The 17,274-nt window shown below is 65.8% G+C and overlaps 5 protein-coding genes and 2 non-coding genes across 9 annotated transcripts; 4 read left to right on the forward strand and 3 right to left on the reverse strand.

Moving 5' to 3' along the window:
- Positions 1–735: 735 nt before the first annotated feature.
- On the reverse strand, positions 736–3,314 carry PROCA1 (protein interacting with cyclin A1). The gene is made up of 5 exons (XM_050909201.1): positions 3,287–3,314; positions 2,150–2,278; positions 1,642–1,774; positions 1,396–1,530; positions 736–1,315 (listed from the first exon to the last, which is right to left on the reverse strand). The coding sequence occupies exons 1-5, from the start codon at positions 3,312–3,314 to the stop codon at positions 790–792; spliced, it is 951 nt and encodes a 316-aa protein (XP_050765158.1). The 3' UTR covers positions 736–789.
- Positions 3,315–3,790: 476 nt separating this feature from the next.
- On the forward strand, positions 3,791–4,813 carry LOC127024613 (adenine phosphoribosyltransferase-like). The gene is made up of 5 exons (XM_050909219.1): positions 3,791–3,916; positions 4,078–4,171; positions 4,250–4,396; positions 4,482–4,577; positions 4,686–4,813. The coding sequence occupies exons 1-5, from the start codon at positions 3,794–3,796 to the stop codon at positions 4,811–4,813; spliced, it is 588 nt and encodes a 195-aa protein (XP_050765176.1). The 5' UTR covers positions 3,791–3,793.
- A 262-nt stretch (positions 4,814–5,075) lies between these two features.
- On the reverse strand, positions 5,076–7,432 carry RAB34 (RAB34, member RAS oncogene family). Of its 3 annotated transcripts, none has more exons than XM_050908936.1 (10): positions 7,321–7,432; positions 7,135–7,226; positions 6,685–6,750; positions 6,367–6,468; positions 6,225–6,289; positions 6,093–6,144; positions 5,861–5,918; positions 5,652–5,742; positions 5,458–5,565; positions 5,076–5,379 (listed from the first exon to the last, which is right to left on the reverse strand). In XM_050908936.1, the coding sequence occupies exons 1-10, from the start codon at positions 7,372–7,374 to the stop codon at positions 5,312–5,314; spliced, it is 756 nt and encodes a 251-aa protein (XP_050764893.1). In that variant the 5' UTR covers positions 7,375–7,432; the 3' UTR covers positions 5,076–5,311. The 3 variants fall into 3 exon arrangements, with proteins under 3 accessions (XP_050764893.1, XP_050764892.1, XP_050764894.1); XM_050908935.1 differs by having other exon boundaries at positions 5,837–5,918; XM_050908937.1 differs by lacking the exon at positions 6,685–6,750 and having other exon boundaries at positions 5,837–5,918.
- A 1,110-nt stretch (positions 7,433–8,542) lies between these two features.
- On the forward strand, positions 8,543–11,077 carry RPL23A (ribosomal protein L23a). Its single transcript, XM_050908965.1, has 5 exons — positions 8,543–8,578; positions 9,087–9,267; positions 9,623–9,799; positions 10,174–10,243; positions 11,012–11,077. Exons 1-5 carry the CDS (start codon positions 8,554–8,556, stop codon positions 11,024–11,026), a joined length of 468 nt encoding a protein of 155 aa, XP_050764922.1. The 5' UTR covers positions 8,543–8,553; the 3' UTR covers positions 11,027–11,077.
- LOC127024625 (small nucleolar RNA Z17) lies at positions 9,450–9,522 on the forward strand. Its single transcript, XR_007767573.1, has one exon. It is a non-coding gene; the product is annotated as a small nucleolar RNA Z17 (small nucleolar RNA).
- On the forward strand, positions 10,032–10,098 carry LOC127024623 (small nucleolar RNA SNORD42). Its single transcript, XR_007767572.1, has one exon. It is a non-coding gene; the product is annotated as a small nucleolar RNA SNORD42 (small nucleolar RNA).
- Positions 11,078–14,705: 3,628 nt separating the features above from the next.
- Positions 14,706–16,842, reverse strand: TLCD1 (TLC domain containing 1). Its single transcript, XM_050909078.1, is given in 5 exon segments — positions 14,706–15,174; positions 15,176–15,460; positions 15,937–16,019; positions 16,348–16,430; positions 16,646–16,842. Coding segments are annotated over 5 exon segments (759 nt in total). The 3' UTR covers positions 14,706–15,063.
- Between the last annotated feature and the right edge of the window lie 432 nt (positions 16,843–17,274).

Genomic DNA, 17,274 nt, shown 5'->3' on the forward strand with positions numbered 1-17,274 from the left:
TGGAGTTGGTGGCAATGCCCTGTCTCTGGGCCGCTGCCCTCAAACTCTTCGCTACAGGAGCCCAGTTACCGGCGAGGGGAACAAGTTGGGCTGTGATCACCGTCCGCCAGGCAGGGACACGGGCAGCTTGCCTTGCCCCTGCCTCTCCCCGGGCAGCATCTGCCTTTGTCCCAGGGCTGGAAAAGCTGCTATTGTCCCACTCCAAAGAGCTCTTACGTGGTGTTTGAGGAGCCTCTGGGGAGGGACAAGGTCCCCGTTCCTCCCAGAGCAGCCTCCGCTGCTCGCTGCGATTGCTGAGGGCTGGAGAAGGAGTCAGTGCTGGTGTGGGAGCACTGGGAAAAGGCAGTGGGTTAAGTGGAGGAGAGAGCTGGGGTGGTGCAATTCATTAACTGGTTGTCTAGAGAAATACATCCCTGGGGAGCTGGAACTTAACCCTCTGTGGCAGGGGAGCTAAAATCGGGGCTCTGCCCTGTGCCGACGTGGGGATGGGAGCTGTGTCCCTAGCCAGAGCAGCGACTCGCTGTCCCCGGTGCCCAGGAAGATGACATGAGCCGGTGGGAGCAGTGACAAACAGCTCAAACCCACTGAATACCCACCCGGCTCCGGGTCCTTCCCCTCCCGCAGCCCCACAAGCGGGATCAGCCCCAGGATTTCCCCTGGAAGCTGGCCCCGGTGCCGTCCTTTCTCCCCACCGAGACGGGGCTGAGGCCGCACCATCTGCTCAAGCAACCGAATTTATTACACAGCCAAGACCCGCGCGGGGCAAGGGGGGAGTCAGGGCCGCGGCTCTCATACAGGCTCTGCCACAGCTTTGCTTTTCAGCCTCTTCTTTCTGTTTCTCTCCTTCTTCCTCCTCTTCCCGCTGGCGGTGGGGAGCGGGGATGGGGTGGCCGGTGCTGGCTCCCTGCCCAAGCCCTCCCATGCCGGGGCATCGCTCAGGATGGCGTTGGCCGCTTCCTCCAGGTCCAGCAGCGGGGCCCGTGGGTGCTGCCCCGCAGTGGGATGAGCGGGGGCAGCAGCTGTGGGATGGCTCGGCTCCGTGTTTTTGGAAGGGCCTTTCTTTTTCAGACCTTTCCCCTTCTTCTTCTTGTCTTTCTTCTTCCCCTTCCTCTCTTTCTTGGCTGCTTTGGGGGGGGACAGCGGGCGGGCAGGCACGTGATGCTCCACTGGGACAGCTCCTCCACCCACGCTGTTCCACGGGGGGCTCAGAGGGACCCCCCTGGGCCTCGCTGCCCGGTCGATCAGCTCCCCGCCGAACTCGTACAGCACCGGCTCCCTGGGCACCGCAATGGCCACCGTGTTGTACGCCTTGCACCTGCAGAGAGTGGGGTGAGGCGAGACCCGGGGGGGGGTTGAGGGGGGGGGGGGCCAGTCCCCGCTGCGGGGGGCACTCACCAGACATAGAGGTAGGGCTCCACGCACTCCTCCTTGTAGACGAACTCAAAGCAGGGCACCTGGATGACGTTGAAGAAGGCCTGTCCCACCACCCGCGAGGCCGTGTCGTTCACCCGCCTCAGGCACTCCTTCAGCCTGCCGTGGGGCACAGATGGGGTGAGGGGGGCTGGGGGGGGGGGGGGGCTGGGATGCTCCCCGGGATGGAGGGATATGCTGTGGGGCAGGGCCGGGTGTGGGGCTGCTCACCTGCGGTCGCAGTCGCAGTGGCTGATGGTGTGCCAGCGCAGGTTGCGGTACCCGTAGCGGGCGGTGAAGGGGTGGATGACGTGCTGGCAGTGGTCATGGTCCCGGCAGCACCGGTCCGTATCCCGGTGTTCCCCTGCAGGGAAGGCATGGGGTGCAGGCAGGGCTGCGGGCAGGGCTAGGGGGGCCTGCATGCATGGACTGGGGCTAGATGGGGGTGGGATCAGGACTGGACTGGGGCTGCGCTGGGCTAGGACTGGGATTGGAATTAGATTGGACTGAGACAGGACTGGGATCAGGCTGGGATGGGTAGGGGCTGGGAATGGACCAGCACTTGGATAGGGACAAGGCTGGTGCTGGGATGGGGACTGGGACTGGGACTGGGACTGGGCTGGGGTGGAGCAGCACCAAGCTGGGGATGGGATGGGATGGGATTGAAAGGGAAGGGATGGGAAGGGATGGGAAGGGATGGGATGAGGGGGACAGGTAGCAGCGGCCCTGCCGCCCTTACCCAGCTGCTCGTAGGCATCCGCGTTGCTGCCCGCACCGCACCACAGAGTCCCGGGGTAGGTGAGCCCTCGGCGGGCGCGGGGCCGTCCCGGCGGGGCCGCTCCGGTGCCGGGGGCCGCTCCGGGGGCGGCTGCCAGCAGCAGGAGGAGGAGGAGGAGGAGGAGGAGGAGGCGGCAGAGCAGCCCCGGGACGCACATGGCACCGCGCCGCCCGCCGCCGTGGGGCCGCCTTATAGCGCCGCGCAGCCCGCCCACGCGGGGCGGCTCGCCACGGCACGACACGGCACGACACGGCACGGCACGGCTCGGCACCGTGCGGAGGGTCCCGGAGAACCGGGGTGCTGGAGCCGCTCCCCGGAGCCGCGGCGCATCCCGGGCCCCGCAGCCCGCGGGGAAGGGGTTACCCCTCCCGGTGGGGCCGGGTCCCGTTGCTGTGGCAGCCGGTGGGGTGATGTGCCGGGGCCGGTAACACGCCGGCCCCAACGCGCCCGCCCCGTGACGTGCCGGCCCCCGCACGGCCCCCGGCCCCGGAGCGGCCCCCGACGGGAGAAGGATGCTCCCTACGGCCCCGTGTCCCGTCCCACGGATGCTCCCTGCGGCCCCACGTCCCCGTCCCACGGATGCTCCCTGCGGCCCCACGTCCCCGTCCCACAGATGCTCCCTGCAACCCCACGTCCCCGTCCCACGGATGCTCCCTGCAGCCCCACGTCCCCGTCCCACGGATGCTCCCTGCAGCCCCACGTCCCCGTCCCACAGATGCTCCCTGCAACCCCACGTCCCCATCCCACGGATGCTCCCTGCGGCCCCACATCCCCATCCCGTGGACGCCCCACGGTGCCTTTCACAGGGGCAGCCCCGGTGCCCTGTGCCCAGCCAGGGCTGGCAGCCCACAGGCGCCCGGCAGCTCCCAGCACAGCTGCCAGGGCTCACCCCCTTGGCTGGCTCCCTTGCCACGGAGCCCATTGACAATCCGGACACGGATCTGGCACGCTGGGCGGCCGAGGGAGCCAGCACTTGGCGGGGCAGGACGGTGCCTGGACACCCCAACGGGGACGTGCACAGCCTCAGAAAGTCCCTGTGCTGCCTGAGACCCCACAGGCTGCAGGGCTGCACCCTGAGCATCCCCCTGGCTTGCTGACCCTTGCACCCATGGGGTGCCTCGGGCATTGTGTCACCCGCACCATGCCCTGGCACCGCTGGTGCAGGCGGCTGGGTGCTGGGGACGCCCGCGCGGGGTGCGAATGCCCCAGCCCCGGTGCTCCCCACCACGCAACCGCCTGGCTGGGACAGCAGGGCCCGGTGGGGGCACTTTGCTGGCCCATGGGCAGGGCTCCCGCCTGGCAGTGGCCCAGGGTCCAGCTGGCCGAGGGTGCTGGCGGGGGCCCAGCGCCACAGGGGCTGTCCCCGCTCAGCTGTCGCTGTCTGTGACGCTCCCCATGACGGTCCCGCTCGGCTCAGCCTCGCTGCCGGCACCCAGGTACGGAGCCGACTCGGGCGCGCTGGGACCCCAGGGTGCCCGCGTGTGGGTGCGGATGGGGAGAGGTGGGGGGCACCAAGCCACGGGGAGCCCTGTGGGGACTGTGGGTGGTGGGGGGGTCTCACCCCCGTTGTGTGCTCAGTGCTCGCAGTGCCTGCGGTCCCTGCGCATGGACCTGTGCCACGTCCCCGCCACCCGGGAAAAGGGCTGGTACCTGGCGCTGATGGCCCCCAACGTCAAGGGTCCCAACTACGCCTGGCTGGACCCCTCCCGGCTCTACTGCCATCCGCAAGTACCCAGTGCCTGGGGCGGATGGCACCCGCAGGGGTGCTGGGGTGGGCTGCATCTCTGCGGGCCTGCCGGGGCATACGGCTGTGCCCACAGGCACCGGCACATGGGCTGCCAGTGCCCATGATGGGCTGCGGGCACCCAGCACCTCTGCTTTCTCCCCAGGGCTTGCAGGACTGCGTGGCTGACCTGCTGCAGCCCTTCCAGGGAGACCCCATCGACATGGTGGCCGGCATCGACGCCATGGGCTTCATCCTGGGTGAGCGGGGACGCGGGTGAGCCCAGGGTCCCCATCCTTCATCCCCGCGGGGCCTGACGGTGCCGTGCCCACCCCCAGGCGCTGCCGCTGCCGCCGTGCTGCGGAAAGGCTTCCTGGCCATCCGCAAAGCCGGGCACCTCTGCGTGCAGACACTGGCGCAGCCCTACACCGACTACTCGGGCCGAGAGAAGGTGATGGAGGTCCGCACCGATGCCATCTCACCAGGTGAGCCGGCGGGGTGCTCCTGTCACGCGGTGGGGCTGCTGGCATGGGCACCGGGCACCCAGCCACAGCCTCTGCCCCCTCCCAGGTCTGCGCATCCTCCTCGTGGACCAGTGGGTTGAAACCGGGGGCACCATGCGAGCGGCCATCCAGCTGGTGGAGCGGCTGGGGGGGGTCGTGGCAGGTAGGAGGTGGGGGGGCAGGCCACCCCGGCGGTGCACCCATGGGTGCAGCGGGACCACCGTCCCCGTACCCTGTGGTGGCTGGCACTGAGCCCCCCATGTCCCCGCAGGCGTCGCCGCCATCTGCATCGAGGACAGCGAGGGCGGGCGGTGGATCCAGGAGCGCTACAAGTGCACCCATTGCGTCCCCCCCCGCCTGCAGCCCCGCTTCGACCGCCACCAGTTCGGCTGGGACTGACGGGGGGCTGGCACCTCGCGTGTCCCCTGCATCCCCCCCGTGGGGCACAGGGCTGCTGGCTCTTCAGGACAGGGATGCCCGGGGCATCCACCACCCGGTTTGGCTTTCACCGTACCCGAGATGATAACCCCTCCGCGGTGGCAGCCATCCTCCCCTGGCTCCATCCTCCCGCCTGCCCACGAGGCTGGGGGCTGCGCCTGGGGGCAGGGGGAGCCACAGCCAGCCCCAGCCCCCAGCCCCACACCTTTCTTAAAAAGCATAAAAAAGGTTTTATTAAGACAAATGGGAGCCCGGGGGCATCTCCCCCTGCGAGCGGTACCTGGGTTTGCATAGCTAAGGGAGCTGCACGGGTGCTCCTGCCCGCCCCGGCTGCGGGTGCCCGGGCAGGCGGGGGGCCGGGGGGGCCGGGGGGCGGCAGGGACGGCTCCTTGGGGCCGGCCGGGGCTGCCCCTCTTTGGTCCAGAGGTGTGAGCGCGGTGGGGGCCGGGGGCTGCCCCCTCACTGGCAGCACTTGGATTTCTTGCGGGGCGCCGACAGGTACAGGTCGCTCTCGTTGCTGCTGATCCCTGGAGGGGCAGAGGGAGGGTGGGGTGGGGGATAAGGGGAGGGGGGCACCCACGCAGGGCCGGCCGGGGGGTACTCACGCACGGTGTCACCGATCTTGCGGGCACTGCTGCGCTCCAGCTCGGCCAGCACGCTGCTCTCGAAGGTCAGCGCCGCCACACGGAAGAAGAAATCCCGCACGTTCTCCCCTGCCCCGCGGGACAAGACCCCCTGAGTGTCCCCTCACCCAGCCGGACGCTGAGGTCCGCATACCCCCACCCAGCCGGGGACCCACCGGTGAGTGAGGAGACAGCCCAGTACTCCGCCTGCATCTCCTGAGCCACCTTGAGAGCATCTTTCTCCATCAGGCTGTACTGCGCCGGCGTCTGCCAACCGAGCCGGGGGGGGGGTGGGTGGGTGACGGGGACGGCCCCACAAAACCATGGCGCAGGGAGCCCGTGGGAAGGGGGACACACTCACGCTCAGGTCCTTCTTGGAGCCCACCAAGAAGAGGATCACGTTGGATGGGTCATTCTCCTTCAGGGCGTCAGCCAGCCACTGTCTGTGGGAGCCACTGTCACCGGCCGGTAGCCAAGCACTACCCTCTTGCTCGCACACCGCAGCGTTGCCAGCAGCCCCATGCCCTCCTGCCTGGCTCTCACCTCTCCATCCAGCCCCACCGCCCGCCGCGCTCGTCCCCAGCCCCACCTGGGTCCCTTGGCCGTGTGTCACCTACCGCGTGTGCTCCAGGGATGCCACGTCGTTGACATCGAAGACGATGACGATGGCTGGGGGCAAGGGGGGGCGGAAGGAGGGGTGAGATGGGGACGGGGACAGCCGGTGTGGTGGGACGCGGTGCGGACCTCACCTTGCGCTCCCCGGTAGTAGGTGGAGGCGATGCACTTGAAGCGCTCCTGGCCGGCCGTGTCCCACCTGGGGGGGGGGGGGGGGGTGCGGGAGGTGAGGGGGGGCCACAGGGGTGCGTGAGGAGGGGGCTGGTGCCTACTCACAGCTGCAGGCTGAAGGGCACCCCCAGCACCTCAAACCGCTCCATCTCAAAATCCACCCCGATGGTCGCCTTGTAGTTCTTGTCGAACGTGTCCTTGCAAAAGCTGGGGGGGGGGGGGGGAGAGATGGGTGTCAGCAGCCCCCGGCCCCCCCATGCCCCACCTCTGGGGGCTCAGTGCCCCCTACCCCAGCGGGTGCCCAGCACCAGAGTCCGGCTGCAGTTGGGCTCAGCCCAAGGCGCTGCTGCCCTTTGGGTGTGTGGGGGGGTCTCTTTCCCTGCCCTCCCCCCCTGCGGACCCTCTCTGGGGGGGTCCCGTTACCGGTTGATCAGGCAGGTCTTCCCCACCGAGAGGTCCCCCACCACGATGATCTTGGAGATCTTGAACCTGCAGGGCAGGGGGACGCACAGCCGCTCAGCGGGGTGGGGGGCTCCCCGCCTGCCTCCCCCCCCCCCCGGCTGGCCACGGGGGCAGAGGGGTTCATGGGGTGGGGGGGTATCACCCCGCAGCCCCCTGTGTCCGGTAGTGCCCGGTTGCAGCCCGGCTCTCCCTCTCCGCCGCCAGCCGCAGCCCAGCCCGGACCCCCGTGTCCCCCCCGCGCCGCATTCCTGCGTCGTGACGCAGGGCTCGGCACACGGGCAGCGCCGGCAGCCACGAGGCGCCCGCGCCGGGGACCCCCCACCCAGGGTTGGCGGGACCGTGAGCTCCTCGTCAACCCCCCCCCCCTGCCCCCAGCCCTGGGGTAGGGACCCCAAATCGCCCCGGACTCACCCCACGGTGCCCGTCCGCTGCTCCTGGCAGGCGCTGGCCACCGTGGGGTGGAAGGCAGGGCGGGCGTGCAGGGCGGCCTCCTTCCGAAAACACTGCGGGGGGACAAAGGGGGACACTGGTGTGACCCCGGGGCTTGGCGAGGCCACCCCCGGGCCAGTGCGTGTGTGTGTCCCCCCTCCTGCTCACCGGGGGGAGGTCGGCGATGACCCTGTCCCTGCGGATCGGAGCCAGCACGTTCATCGTCCCGCAGGGCCGCCGGGGCGGGCTGGGTGGCCGGCGGGAGCGGGGACGGGCCGAGGGCCACCGCGAGGCCTGGGGACAGAGGGAACAGGGAGCGGCGATGTCCCTGTGTCCTAGCTGTCCCTGCGTCCCCATGCACAGCATCCCGGAATATGGCTGTCCCCGTGTCCCCAAGTGGGGCTGTCCCCTTATCCCAATTGTCTCCACATCCCCGGGACATGGCTGTCCCCATGTCCTGGCTGTCCCTGTGTCCCAGCCACCTCGAGATCCCTGAGTGTGGCTGTCCCCACGCCCCGGGGTGCAGCTGTCCCCATGTCCCAGCCATCCCCACATCCCGAGTGTGCCATCCCAGGGTATGGCTGTCCCCATGTCCCAGCTGCCCCCATGTCCCCAAGCGTGGCTGTCCCCACACCTCGGGATACAGTTGTCCCCATGTCCCAGCCATCCCCACGTCCCTGCACGCCAGGGTACCGCTGTCCCCGTGTCCCAGCCGTCCCCACATCCCAAGCGTGGCATCCCAGTGCACCGCCGTCCCCGTGTCCCACCGGTCCCCACGTCCTCGACCGTGGCTGTCCCCGTGTCCCACCCATCCCCACGTCCCCGTGTCCCACCCGTCCCTACGTCCCCGTCTCCCTCCCACCACCCCGTGCCCCCCCTCACCGTCCCCAAGCACGTCCCCACCGCCCCGTCCCTGTCCCCTCTGCGGGGGATTTGGGGGTGGGAAGGGATGTCCCCGTTACCGCGAAACTCCCGGTTCCCGTAGCGGTGCTCGGCGCTGCACGCCCAGCCCCGGAGGAACCGGCGTCCTGGCCCTCCCCCGCCCCGTTCGGGGCGGGGGAGGGGCCAGGACGCCGGTTCCTCCGGGGCTGGGCCACTGCGCTGTTGCCCATGCGGCGGGACCCCGGTAATCCCCCCCCACACCGGTGCTCGTCCTGGCCCCCCGCCGTCGGGGCGGTGGCGGGGGGGGGCCGGTGGCGCGCAGGACTACAACTCCCATGAGGCCCCGCTGTCGGGGGGCGCACCTGCGCATGCGCGAATGAGGCAGACAGTGAGTACTACCATTCCCGGCGGGCCCCGCGGTGACGCGAGAGTTAGGATGGGGAAAGTCTCGCGAGATTTGGGGCTATAAGCCCGTGCGGTGCGGAGCGGGTAGCCCCTTTCGGCTTCCGCCTGGCCAAGATGGCGCCCAAGGCGAAGAAGGAGGGTGAGGGCTGGGGGCGGCGGGGTCTATGGAGTGGGGGGGGGGGGGTCGTGCTGAGGCATCCACTGGAGTACGGGTGTACGCGGGAGGGGGGGCCGGGCTGAGCGGGGTGGGGGAAGGTGGTGGAAGGCTGCAGCCCGGTGTTGGGCCGCGGGCACGTGGAGGGGACGGGGGAGGCCTGCACCGGCTGGCCCAGCCCGGTTATCTGAGAGAGGGTGGGCCCTGATCTCCGTGCTGCGGCTCTTGGGGTCTGTGGGGGGGGTGAGGGAGCTGGGGAGGGAATGAGTGCCCCCGTCCGTTGGTAAGGTGGGAGACTGGTTTGGGGGGGGGGGAACTTCAACCCCGTTAGGCGTTTTGGGTTGGCCTTGGTTGGAGGAGGGAGTATGGCCCGCTTGGAGAGGTCCTGGTCATTGAGTTGCGTGACAGGGGAAGCCATGGCCCGTTAGGGCAGGCAGGGGAGCATATACTGGTCCTGCAGATTCTGGTTGTGCTGACTGAGCTGTCGCCATAGCTGTGCCTCCGAAGACAGAGGCAAAGGCTAAGGCGCTGAAGGCCAAGAAGGCCGTCCTGAAGGGGGTCCACAGTCACAAGAAGAAGAAGATCCGCACATCGCCCACCTTCCGCAGGCCCAAGACCCTGCGACTGCGGCGGCAGCCCAAGTACCCCCGGAAGAGCGCCCCACGGAGAAACAAGTACGTGTGGGGTGTCGGGCCCTGCCCTGCTGCAGGCCTTGCAGGGTGGGAGCAGCCCCGCGCGTGGGCTGGGGTGGGGACCTGTGCCCCGCTGCGGGTCCCAGGGTGAGACCTTGCCAGCGTGCTGCCCTGGGAGCTGAGCCACCCCTTGGGGGCAGAGCGCTGCGGGGGGCGGTGTTTGGGGTGCAGGTGATGATTTCAAGCGACCAAAGCCTGAGAGTTTGTGATTAGAACTTTTTTGGCAACTGATGCACCCCAAACTTTCTTAGATGGTACCTGTGGTATTTGAAAGCCCGTGAAGTGCAGAGATGGCGTCTGCCGGCCTTCTCTTAACCGCAGGGTCTCTCTCCTGCAGGCTGGACCATTACGCCATTATCAAGTTCCCTTTGACCACAGAGTCGGCAATGAAGAAGATAGAGGATAACAACACTCTGGTTTTCATCGTCGATGTCAAGGCAAACAAGCACCAGATCAAACAGGCTGTCAAGAAGCTGTATGATATCGATGTGGCCAAGGTCAACACATTGATTAGGTGAGAAGAGGGGGGGAGTAGGTCACTGGTGGGTGTGAGATGCTTCAAGAGCCCAGAGTGGCTCTGTCGGGGGTACTCTCAGGAGGTGTGGGATTAAGCTCCGTAGCGTTTTCAGTGTGAAAGTTTTGAGAAATGGAACTTGTGACTGAACACATCTTAGTGGAAGTGGGAAATGTTGGCAGACCGGAGGGTCGGCTTCATCAGGGAGCTCTTCTAATACCCAGGGAGTCTTGTGCAAATGATGTGAATGTTTTTTACCACTGAGTAAAGTGATGTTTCCAAAGGAACCACTGATGCACGTTGGTATAGCGGGAAGGTGGAGCAGGTGGGAGGAGTTGTGTGCCTCTGTTCTGATGCCTTCTGTTCCACTCTAGGCCTGATGGGGAGAAGAAAGCTTACGTCCGACTGGCTCCGGATTACGATGCGCTGGATGTAGCCAACAAGGTGAGAGATCTTTGAAACTTTGCAGCTCCCGTTAGCTGTCTTGTATCTCCTCCACCCAATTGTTCTTCCTGGCGTGAGGTACTTGTGCTTCAAGCACGGCGGCACTTCTGTGGAGTGTCCTTGTAGTTAGATGGGATCCAGGCGTTCAGAAGCAAGACCGCATTGTCTAGCAAAACGCAATTCTGCCTGGAAGATCTTGAGGTTAGGTGGGAAAAGTTACTGAGAGAGAATTGCTGCTGTTCTTCAACTCCTCCAGGGAGGGGCTCCACTCCACAGGACTACAAGAGCTCCAGACTACTAGCAGGGAGGACGCAGAAACTGCCCTGCAGCTTCTGGGTTGACACGGCGTTTGTCCTAACGGCGTTGTTGGCCAGCGCTGTTGGCAGCTGATTCGAACAGGGGAAATGATGGCAGAGGCACGGCTAGGGCAGGGGCACCGCTGCCAGCCTGGGTGAAGGAGGGGTTTCTACTGTGCTCTGGCTGTGTTGCTGGAAGTGGCAGACAGTTTAGTCCTCGAGGTGGTTGAGGTAGGCAGGAGGCAGTGGTGGTACAAATTGGAGTAGGGGAGTGTGGCTTAGCACAAGGGTCGCTGTGGAATAAACGTATAAAGCAGTTGTGTGAGGCACTTGGGCAGGTCTGGGAGGAAGAAGCCTGTCCTCAAAGGACAGGAATCCTGGGGAGATGCAGCCGCGGCAGCGATGGCTGTGGTGGAGGCTCTGCCTTTCTGCCACCGTAACATCTGTTTTAACGTGCTTTGCTTCTTTCCAGATTGGAATCATCTAAACTGCATCTACCGAGGACTGTACAGACAGGATAATAAACCCTGTGACACCACTGAGGGGCTCTTGTGTTTTGTGACAGCATAGCCTGTGTGAAAGAGAGCGCCCAGCAAACTTTTGGGGCTTCATTTCAGTAAAGGGGGTTCCTCCCGCCCTTCCTGGGGCTAGGTAGGCAGAGCTGACTGCTCCGTGGGAGGATCACACGGGGGGGCAGTGCTGCCCCGCTGATGGGGTCTTCTGGATCACTAACCTCTCTGCTGTGGGTAAACGTGAGGTGACATTCCCCCAAATCTCAAATATCTCTCTGTTTACCCAAAACCTCTGGTATCCTCCTGCATTTTCTTGCACCGTGTAATTAGCATGTGTGTTGATTGGTGTTCTCCATGTCCTACATAGCTTCCTTGTGGAGCGTACCACAGGCTGATGAGTGCCCAGGAGGTAGGTAGTAACTGCAACAAGAACGTGTTAATGGTTCAGGTCTGGCGCAAGCGGAGTGTCGCACCGTTTTCCGAGTGTATCGGCTATTTGCTTATACGGCAAGCTTCACTTGACGAAGTCCTCAAGCTAATGCCATTGCAGGGGCTTTGCATGGGGTTTTTTTCTGGCATGATGCCTACTCCCCACGCTGCAGCGTGTGAATTGCAGCCTGGTTTCCCTGACGCTGTTCCTGTTCTGTTGCCTGTAACCTCACAGGGTTCACGGCCCTCATCAGGGCTGTTTCCAGACGAGCTGGTGTTGCTGCCTCGGCAGTCTTTTGCTTCCTCAAATTTGTAGATGAAACGGGCTTTTCAGAGCGCTTGGAGAGTCACAAGAGTGTGGAGCCCTGGGTGAGCAGGGAATGGAGGTGAAGTATGGATAAGCCTTGAGGGGTACTTGACGTTAAGTATGTAGTTAGACTTGACTGAGATGGTGAAAGCTGTGACCAAATATTGATCAGGGTAATTGAGCTCTTGGGCGGTGGGGACACCGAGTTCCTTCGAGCCTCTTGCAGAGGGTGGTGGAGTCCCCCGGGGCAGTGGTTTGCCCATGCGTGAAGGATGGCGGTGGAGGGAAAGGGAGAGCTGTCTCGATTGCCGCTGCTCTGGGGACGGTGGGGTTAAGATCTCTGCTGGGTTGCCTGGCCCTTGGCTTGAGACTCTTCACTTGGTGCTCGCAGCTCTGGGTGCTGGGGGAGTACGACTGGATCTGCTGGGCACACCGCAAGCTGCCTGCGATGGAAGGGCGATGCGGAGGCAGGCTGCGGAGCTGTACGCATCCGCTGGGGAGGACTGGGGGCTGCGGCGGTGGTGGGGGAGAGCCCGGCTGCCATTGCACCCTCGCCCCGTCTGAGGGTGGCTCTGGGTATGGCAAAGCCTGCGTGCTCACCTTCGTGCAGGCCAGCCTTTGCTGCTGTCAGCCTGCTTCTGAAAGCTGGGGTTGGAAGCGGGGGCTGCCTGGAAGCGCCCCCCCTTCTCTCTGGGTCCCATGGGATGCTCAGCTGGGCTGGGAGGGGAGGCAGGAGATGCTCCCTGCCTGCTGTAAGGGATGAGAAGCTGCCTGGAGAAACTGCTGCTTCCCTGGATGCCAGTCCCTCTCCTGATCTGTGGGTGCTGTGCAGAGCTCTGCTGGCACCTTGGGCGCAGGCCAGAACCCGGCCTCTCACCCCTCGCCCTCCCCAAGCCCCAGTTAGGGGCTTGAAACTCAGAGAGCAAGGGCTGTTGGCAGCCTGCGCGGCGTCGGATAAGGCTGAACAACGGGCAGCCTTCCCTGCCTGTGACACAGCCCCGCTGCTGGGTGTACGGTGGGGTGAGGACCTGGGACAGCCCTGCTCCTTCCTGGGGTCGGGTCTGATGTTCTGCTGGTCTGTGAGGTTGAGGGCACCAACCCAACGTCCTGCCCGTGGCCTGGGCGCAGCCTGGGGAGGGGGCGAGCAGCAGTAGGGGCTTTGGGGGTTTCCCTGAGCCCTGTGCCTCCTCCTTAGCTGTAGTCACCCCAAGAAAGATGTGGGGGGAGAAGCGCCCCTCTTGTAGCAAAGCTGGTATCGCTGCTGGGGTGAGGAGCGGGTACGTGCTGCAGCGTGGAGGCTGGGGAGGGATTTCGCAGCAGCATGACTTGCAGTCTGCCCTGACCCTGCCTCAGCTTAGCCTGGTGGCTGCTGCTGTCTGGCACTTTGCTTCCCCACGCTTGCCTCTTGCTCTGGGCTGGCAGCCGGCCTCACCCACAGCTGCCCTGCTGCGCTGCTGGGAGATGCTCCGGCTGGAAGCCAGGAGGGGAATGGGGTGGGGAGCCCGGCTCCCTGCTTTGGGAAGCTTTGTCGTGCCTGACCCTTCCACAGTGCTGGAAGGGCGGTGGGAGCGTGGGCTGGTCCCCCTGGGCCTGTGACCTGCTGGCCAGAGCCGCGTCTGCTCCGTGCAGAGAGACAACGGGAAAGGTGCAGCCATCGGGGTGAGGGGAAACTAAGATTTGGGTTTGATTGCGTGGGGTATTTGCAGATGGAGTCGGTGCACAGAGGCCATGGGGCTTAAGCTGCAGCTGGGAAGATGCGTAGCTGTCGGGATGTGCTGCCGAGGGTAAGGCTGTGCCCTGCCGGGGCTCCCCGCAGCTCGGCGCGGGGCTGCTGAGCTCCGCTTTGGGCAAGGAAGGGGCAAGGCGGTGGGTGTGAAGCTGGTGTAGGTCCCTGCCCCTGCAGCATCCCGAGTATCACGTCTCCGCTCCGGCTGCCGGGCTGTTACCGGCATGCACCCCCTGTGCCCCCACGGCGTCAGTGCATGCTGGGGAGCCCCGGCCAGATTCCGGCCCTGTGGGGTGTTTCCCGGCTCTCTGGAAGGAGGGTGATCCCCCACTGCTTCCACTTAATCTCCGCTTATTTCAACCACAGTGCCTGTCTGCCTGAGCTGGGCTGGCGGTGGGATTGGTAGGACAGGTCCTGTCCTGGAGCAGGGGCTGGGCAGGAGTCCTTCTAAATCCCATTGCTTTATGCCAGTCCGGTGCGATCCTGGAGCTGTCACGTCAGCAGGATTTGCCTTCCCGATGCTCTGGTGCTCCACAGGACCGGCTAGGCTGGTTCTGGCCCCTCTCTCCTCCCGCTGCTCTGGGGGGGCTGCTGGAGGCAGCCTGGTCCTGTCGCTGCAGGAAAGGGCCCAGCATGCTCGCAGGGGACCGGAACTGCGCTGTGCTGATGAAGACCGCTCCGGGGGGGATGTGAGCATGCAGCAGTCTTCCAGGAAGAGCCCGTGGCCTCACAGGGCTTTCCCTATGCCAGCTCCACTTCACGTGGCTGCCAGGTGAGTCATGCAGCCCAGTCAGGCTCCTTGTCGCCAGGCCGGAGTCAGGCAGGTCAGGGACTGCAGCAAGGCTCGGTACCTCTCCTGGCTCCCTTCCCCTGCTCCCTGCACAGCCCTGGGTCTCTGGAAGAGCAGATGAGTGAGGAGGAGGGGAGGGACCCATCCGTGGGAGGGATGGGGTCTTGCTATTTAAGGCTCAGCACGGTGCAACTGGGCTGGTAGGACCCAGCAGGCTTAAATGCATCCATGGAGGGTCCCTAGAACAAAGCGAGCGGCAGAAATGTGCATGCTCCCTCCCCGAGGACTGCCAGCCCTCCGTTGGGAATGGGGGCACATCCTCTCCCATGGCCCTGTCGTCCCCCCCACCCCATCCTCCCCCTGACCCCGCTCTGCCCCACAGAAAAACCAGCCCGGGCGTGCTGCGGCAGCAGTAAACAGACCGATTTTAATGCACGTAACACCCAACATCACCACGGGAGGAACTCGTGGCAACCTTCTCAGGCCATCAGCTGCGAAACGCAGCCACCCCTGGCCCTCCAGCTGCCTGCACGGAAGCCGGCTTGGGCTGCTTCTCCATCGGCCGTGCCCCTGGCTTGGCGGCGTCCCCGCGGCTGGGCGAGGCTGTCGGGCTGGTCCAGCAGGGAAGCGCTTTTAGGCAGCAGAGCAGGTGAAGGCAGGGCCCGGGGCCAGGGAGCGAGCCCTAAGGCACATCAGAGCAGGTTTGGAGAGGCCAAGACTTCCAGGAGCCGGAGCCTGGGTCCCCCTCGGCGCGCATATCTCAGTCTATCAGAAACTTCTCGCCATCCACGTCTCTCCCCGCAGAGCCCTTGCGCAGGGAGGGGAAAAAATCGGAGCGGAGGAGGCGGGAGAAGTACATGAGGATCATGGCGATCGAGCAGCAGGAGGTTGGCGGTGAGGAAGGCACCCTGGCCCTGCACCTCCACGTAGCGGAGGAAGTACCAGGTGAGGTAAGCCTGGGGTGCCAGGCGGAAGGCGAAGTACATCACCAGGTTGATGTACTTGTTGGCCTCGTAGAGCGCTGGGGAAGGCACGTTGCTCATCTTCAGCAGCATGCGGACGGTGAGGAAGATGTTGCTCACCTCCACCAGCAGCAGCAGCATCGCCGCCACCAGGAAACGGCCCGTGATGATGAGCGAGACGAAGGCAGAGATGGCCTGGGAGTGGGGGGGACACACAGCAGGGTCAGCTCTCCTCGCCCTGGGGAAGGCGAGTCCTCCCCCACCAAGGTTTGGGCATATGCGGTGCTGCTCTCCCCCGCCCCCCCCCCCCCCCGAGATCCCAGCAGCCCCCCAGGCACCTGAGCCAAGGGAAAACCAGTCTGGAGAGCCACTTTCCCCAGGACCAGTTACACCTCCCTGCGCTGGGGAGCTGGGACCAGCCTTCAGCTCTTCCCTTACCCGGTGCGGCAGCCTGTCTGGCTCCCGGCGCTCGGAGCCGACGCTGGCAAGCGTCCTGCCCTGCCGGGCACCCTCGCCTTGTTGATGTGCAAGCCTACCTGGCAGCCAGGGTGAGGCAGAGGGAAGGGCTCCGGCTTGCCCTACCGTAGCGCACGAAACCAGCATGGGCTGAGCCCCGGGGTGTGTGGTAGCCCCTCCGTGCTGGCCCCTTGCCTCCCCGGGGCTGTACTCACCATGGCATGGTGCACCAGGTACTCCCAAGACGAGCGGGACTGATGGTTGAAGATGATGTCAAGGCTGTCGTGGATGAAGTAGCCTGTGGGATGAAGGAGAGCGCTGAGGGGGTCTGACTTGTGCACCGTCACCTGCTGCGGTAAGGGGGAGCAGCAAGGAGGGGCAGGGTGGTGTGGCCATGCTCCAGGTGTCGGAAACGCCTTCCGCCCTGGCTGAGCGTGGGGAGACAGCCGGGCTCCGGGGGCTGGCAGCCTGCGGGCTCCGTGCTTGTGATTAAGGCAGGAGGCATGAAGAGTCGCCCGGTCATTGAGCCGGGGCTCATCCCGGGCTAGCATGCTGGGCGAGGCTGAAGAGGCAGTGGGCAAAGCCCGGTGGGGTGACCGCAGCCATCGCCCTGCCTGGCTCCTTACCCGAGGAGAAGCAGACCAGCAGGTGCCCTGAGACGCTGTAGCCGTCCTGGATGTCGGAGAGCAGCTCCGGGGAGTGCCAGAGGCTGGGGGTAAGGAGAGGAGGAAGGGGGTCAGCCTGGGCGCTGGGACGGGGGACACGGGGACCCCGAGCATCCCACCCTGTGCCACCTCCCCTGGGGGCAGCGCCCGGCGTCGTGCTCCCGCGGGGACCCGGAGTCCCAGTCCCGGTTCGCAGGGTCTGCACCGTGCCCACCCACCACCACCACCATCATCATCATCACCACCCCGCCCCCGGTACCTGAAGAGGGCCCACAACCCGGCCAGCACGGAGTGTGCGAAAGAGACGAGGAGGTTCCGCCAGCGCCAGGCGCGGCCGGGGCGGCTCCGCACGGCGGCGGGCCGGGGCAGGGCCAGGGCTGCCCGCCGCAGCGCCCCGAACACCGCCACGCTGCCGCCCACCAGCGCCGCCGAGGGCGCCCGCCAGCCCGGGCCCATCGCGCCCAGCTCCGGCGCGGGCGGGCGGGGCCGGGATGGCCACGCCTTCCCTGCTGGCCACGCCTCTCCCCCGCTGACCACGCCTCCCCGCGCCTGCGCGGGAGCGGGCGTGGGGAGAGGGGGTATATGTATATGTGTGTGTGCGTGTACACACGGGGCGTTGCACGCACGTGTGCAAGGCGCTGCACGTCTGTCTACAAGGTGCTGCGCCTGTGCGTTGGCTGCAGGTGGGCACGGGGTGTTGCGCTCATTCCTGCTGAGCGCTCCTTGTGTGCGGGGTGGTATTGCACGCGTGTGTAAGGCACTGCGTGTGTAAGGCACTGCGTGCGTGCGCGAGGCGTTGCACGCGAGTGCGTAAGGTATTGCACACGTGCGGGGCACTGCGTGTCTCTACAGGAGGGTGGGCGCAGCGTGTGCGTGGCAGGCGTTGCA

Source organism: Gymnogyps californianus, chromosome 20, assembly GCF_018139145.2.
Source record: "Gymnogyps californianus isolate 813 chromosome 20, ASM1813914v2, whole genome shotgun sequence".
Classification (NCBI taxonomy): Eukaryota; Metazoa; Chordata; class Aves; order Accipitriformes; family Cathartidae; genus Gymnogyps; species Gymnogyps californianus.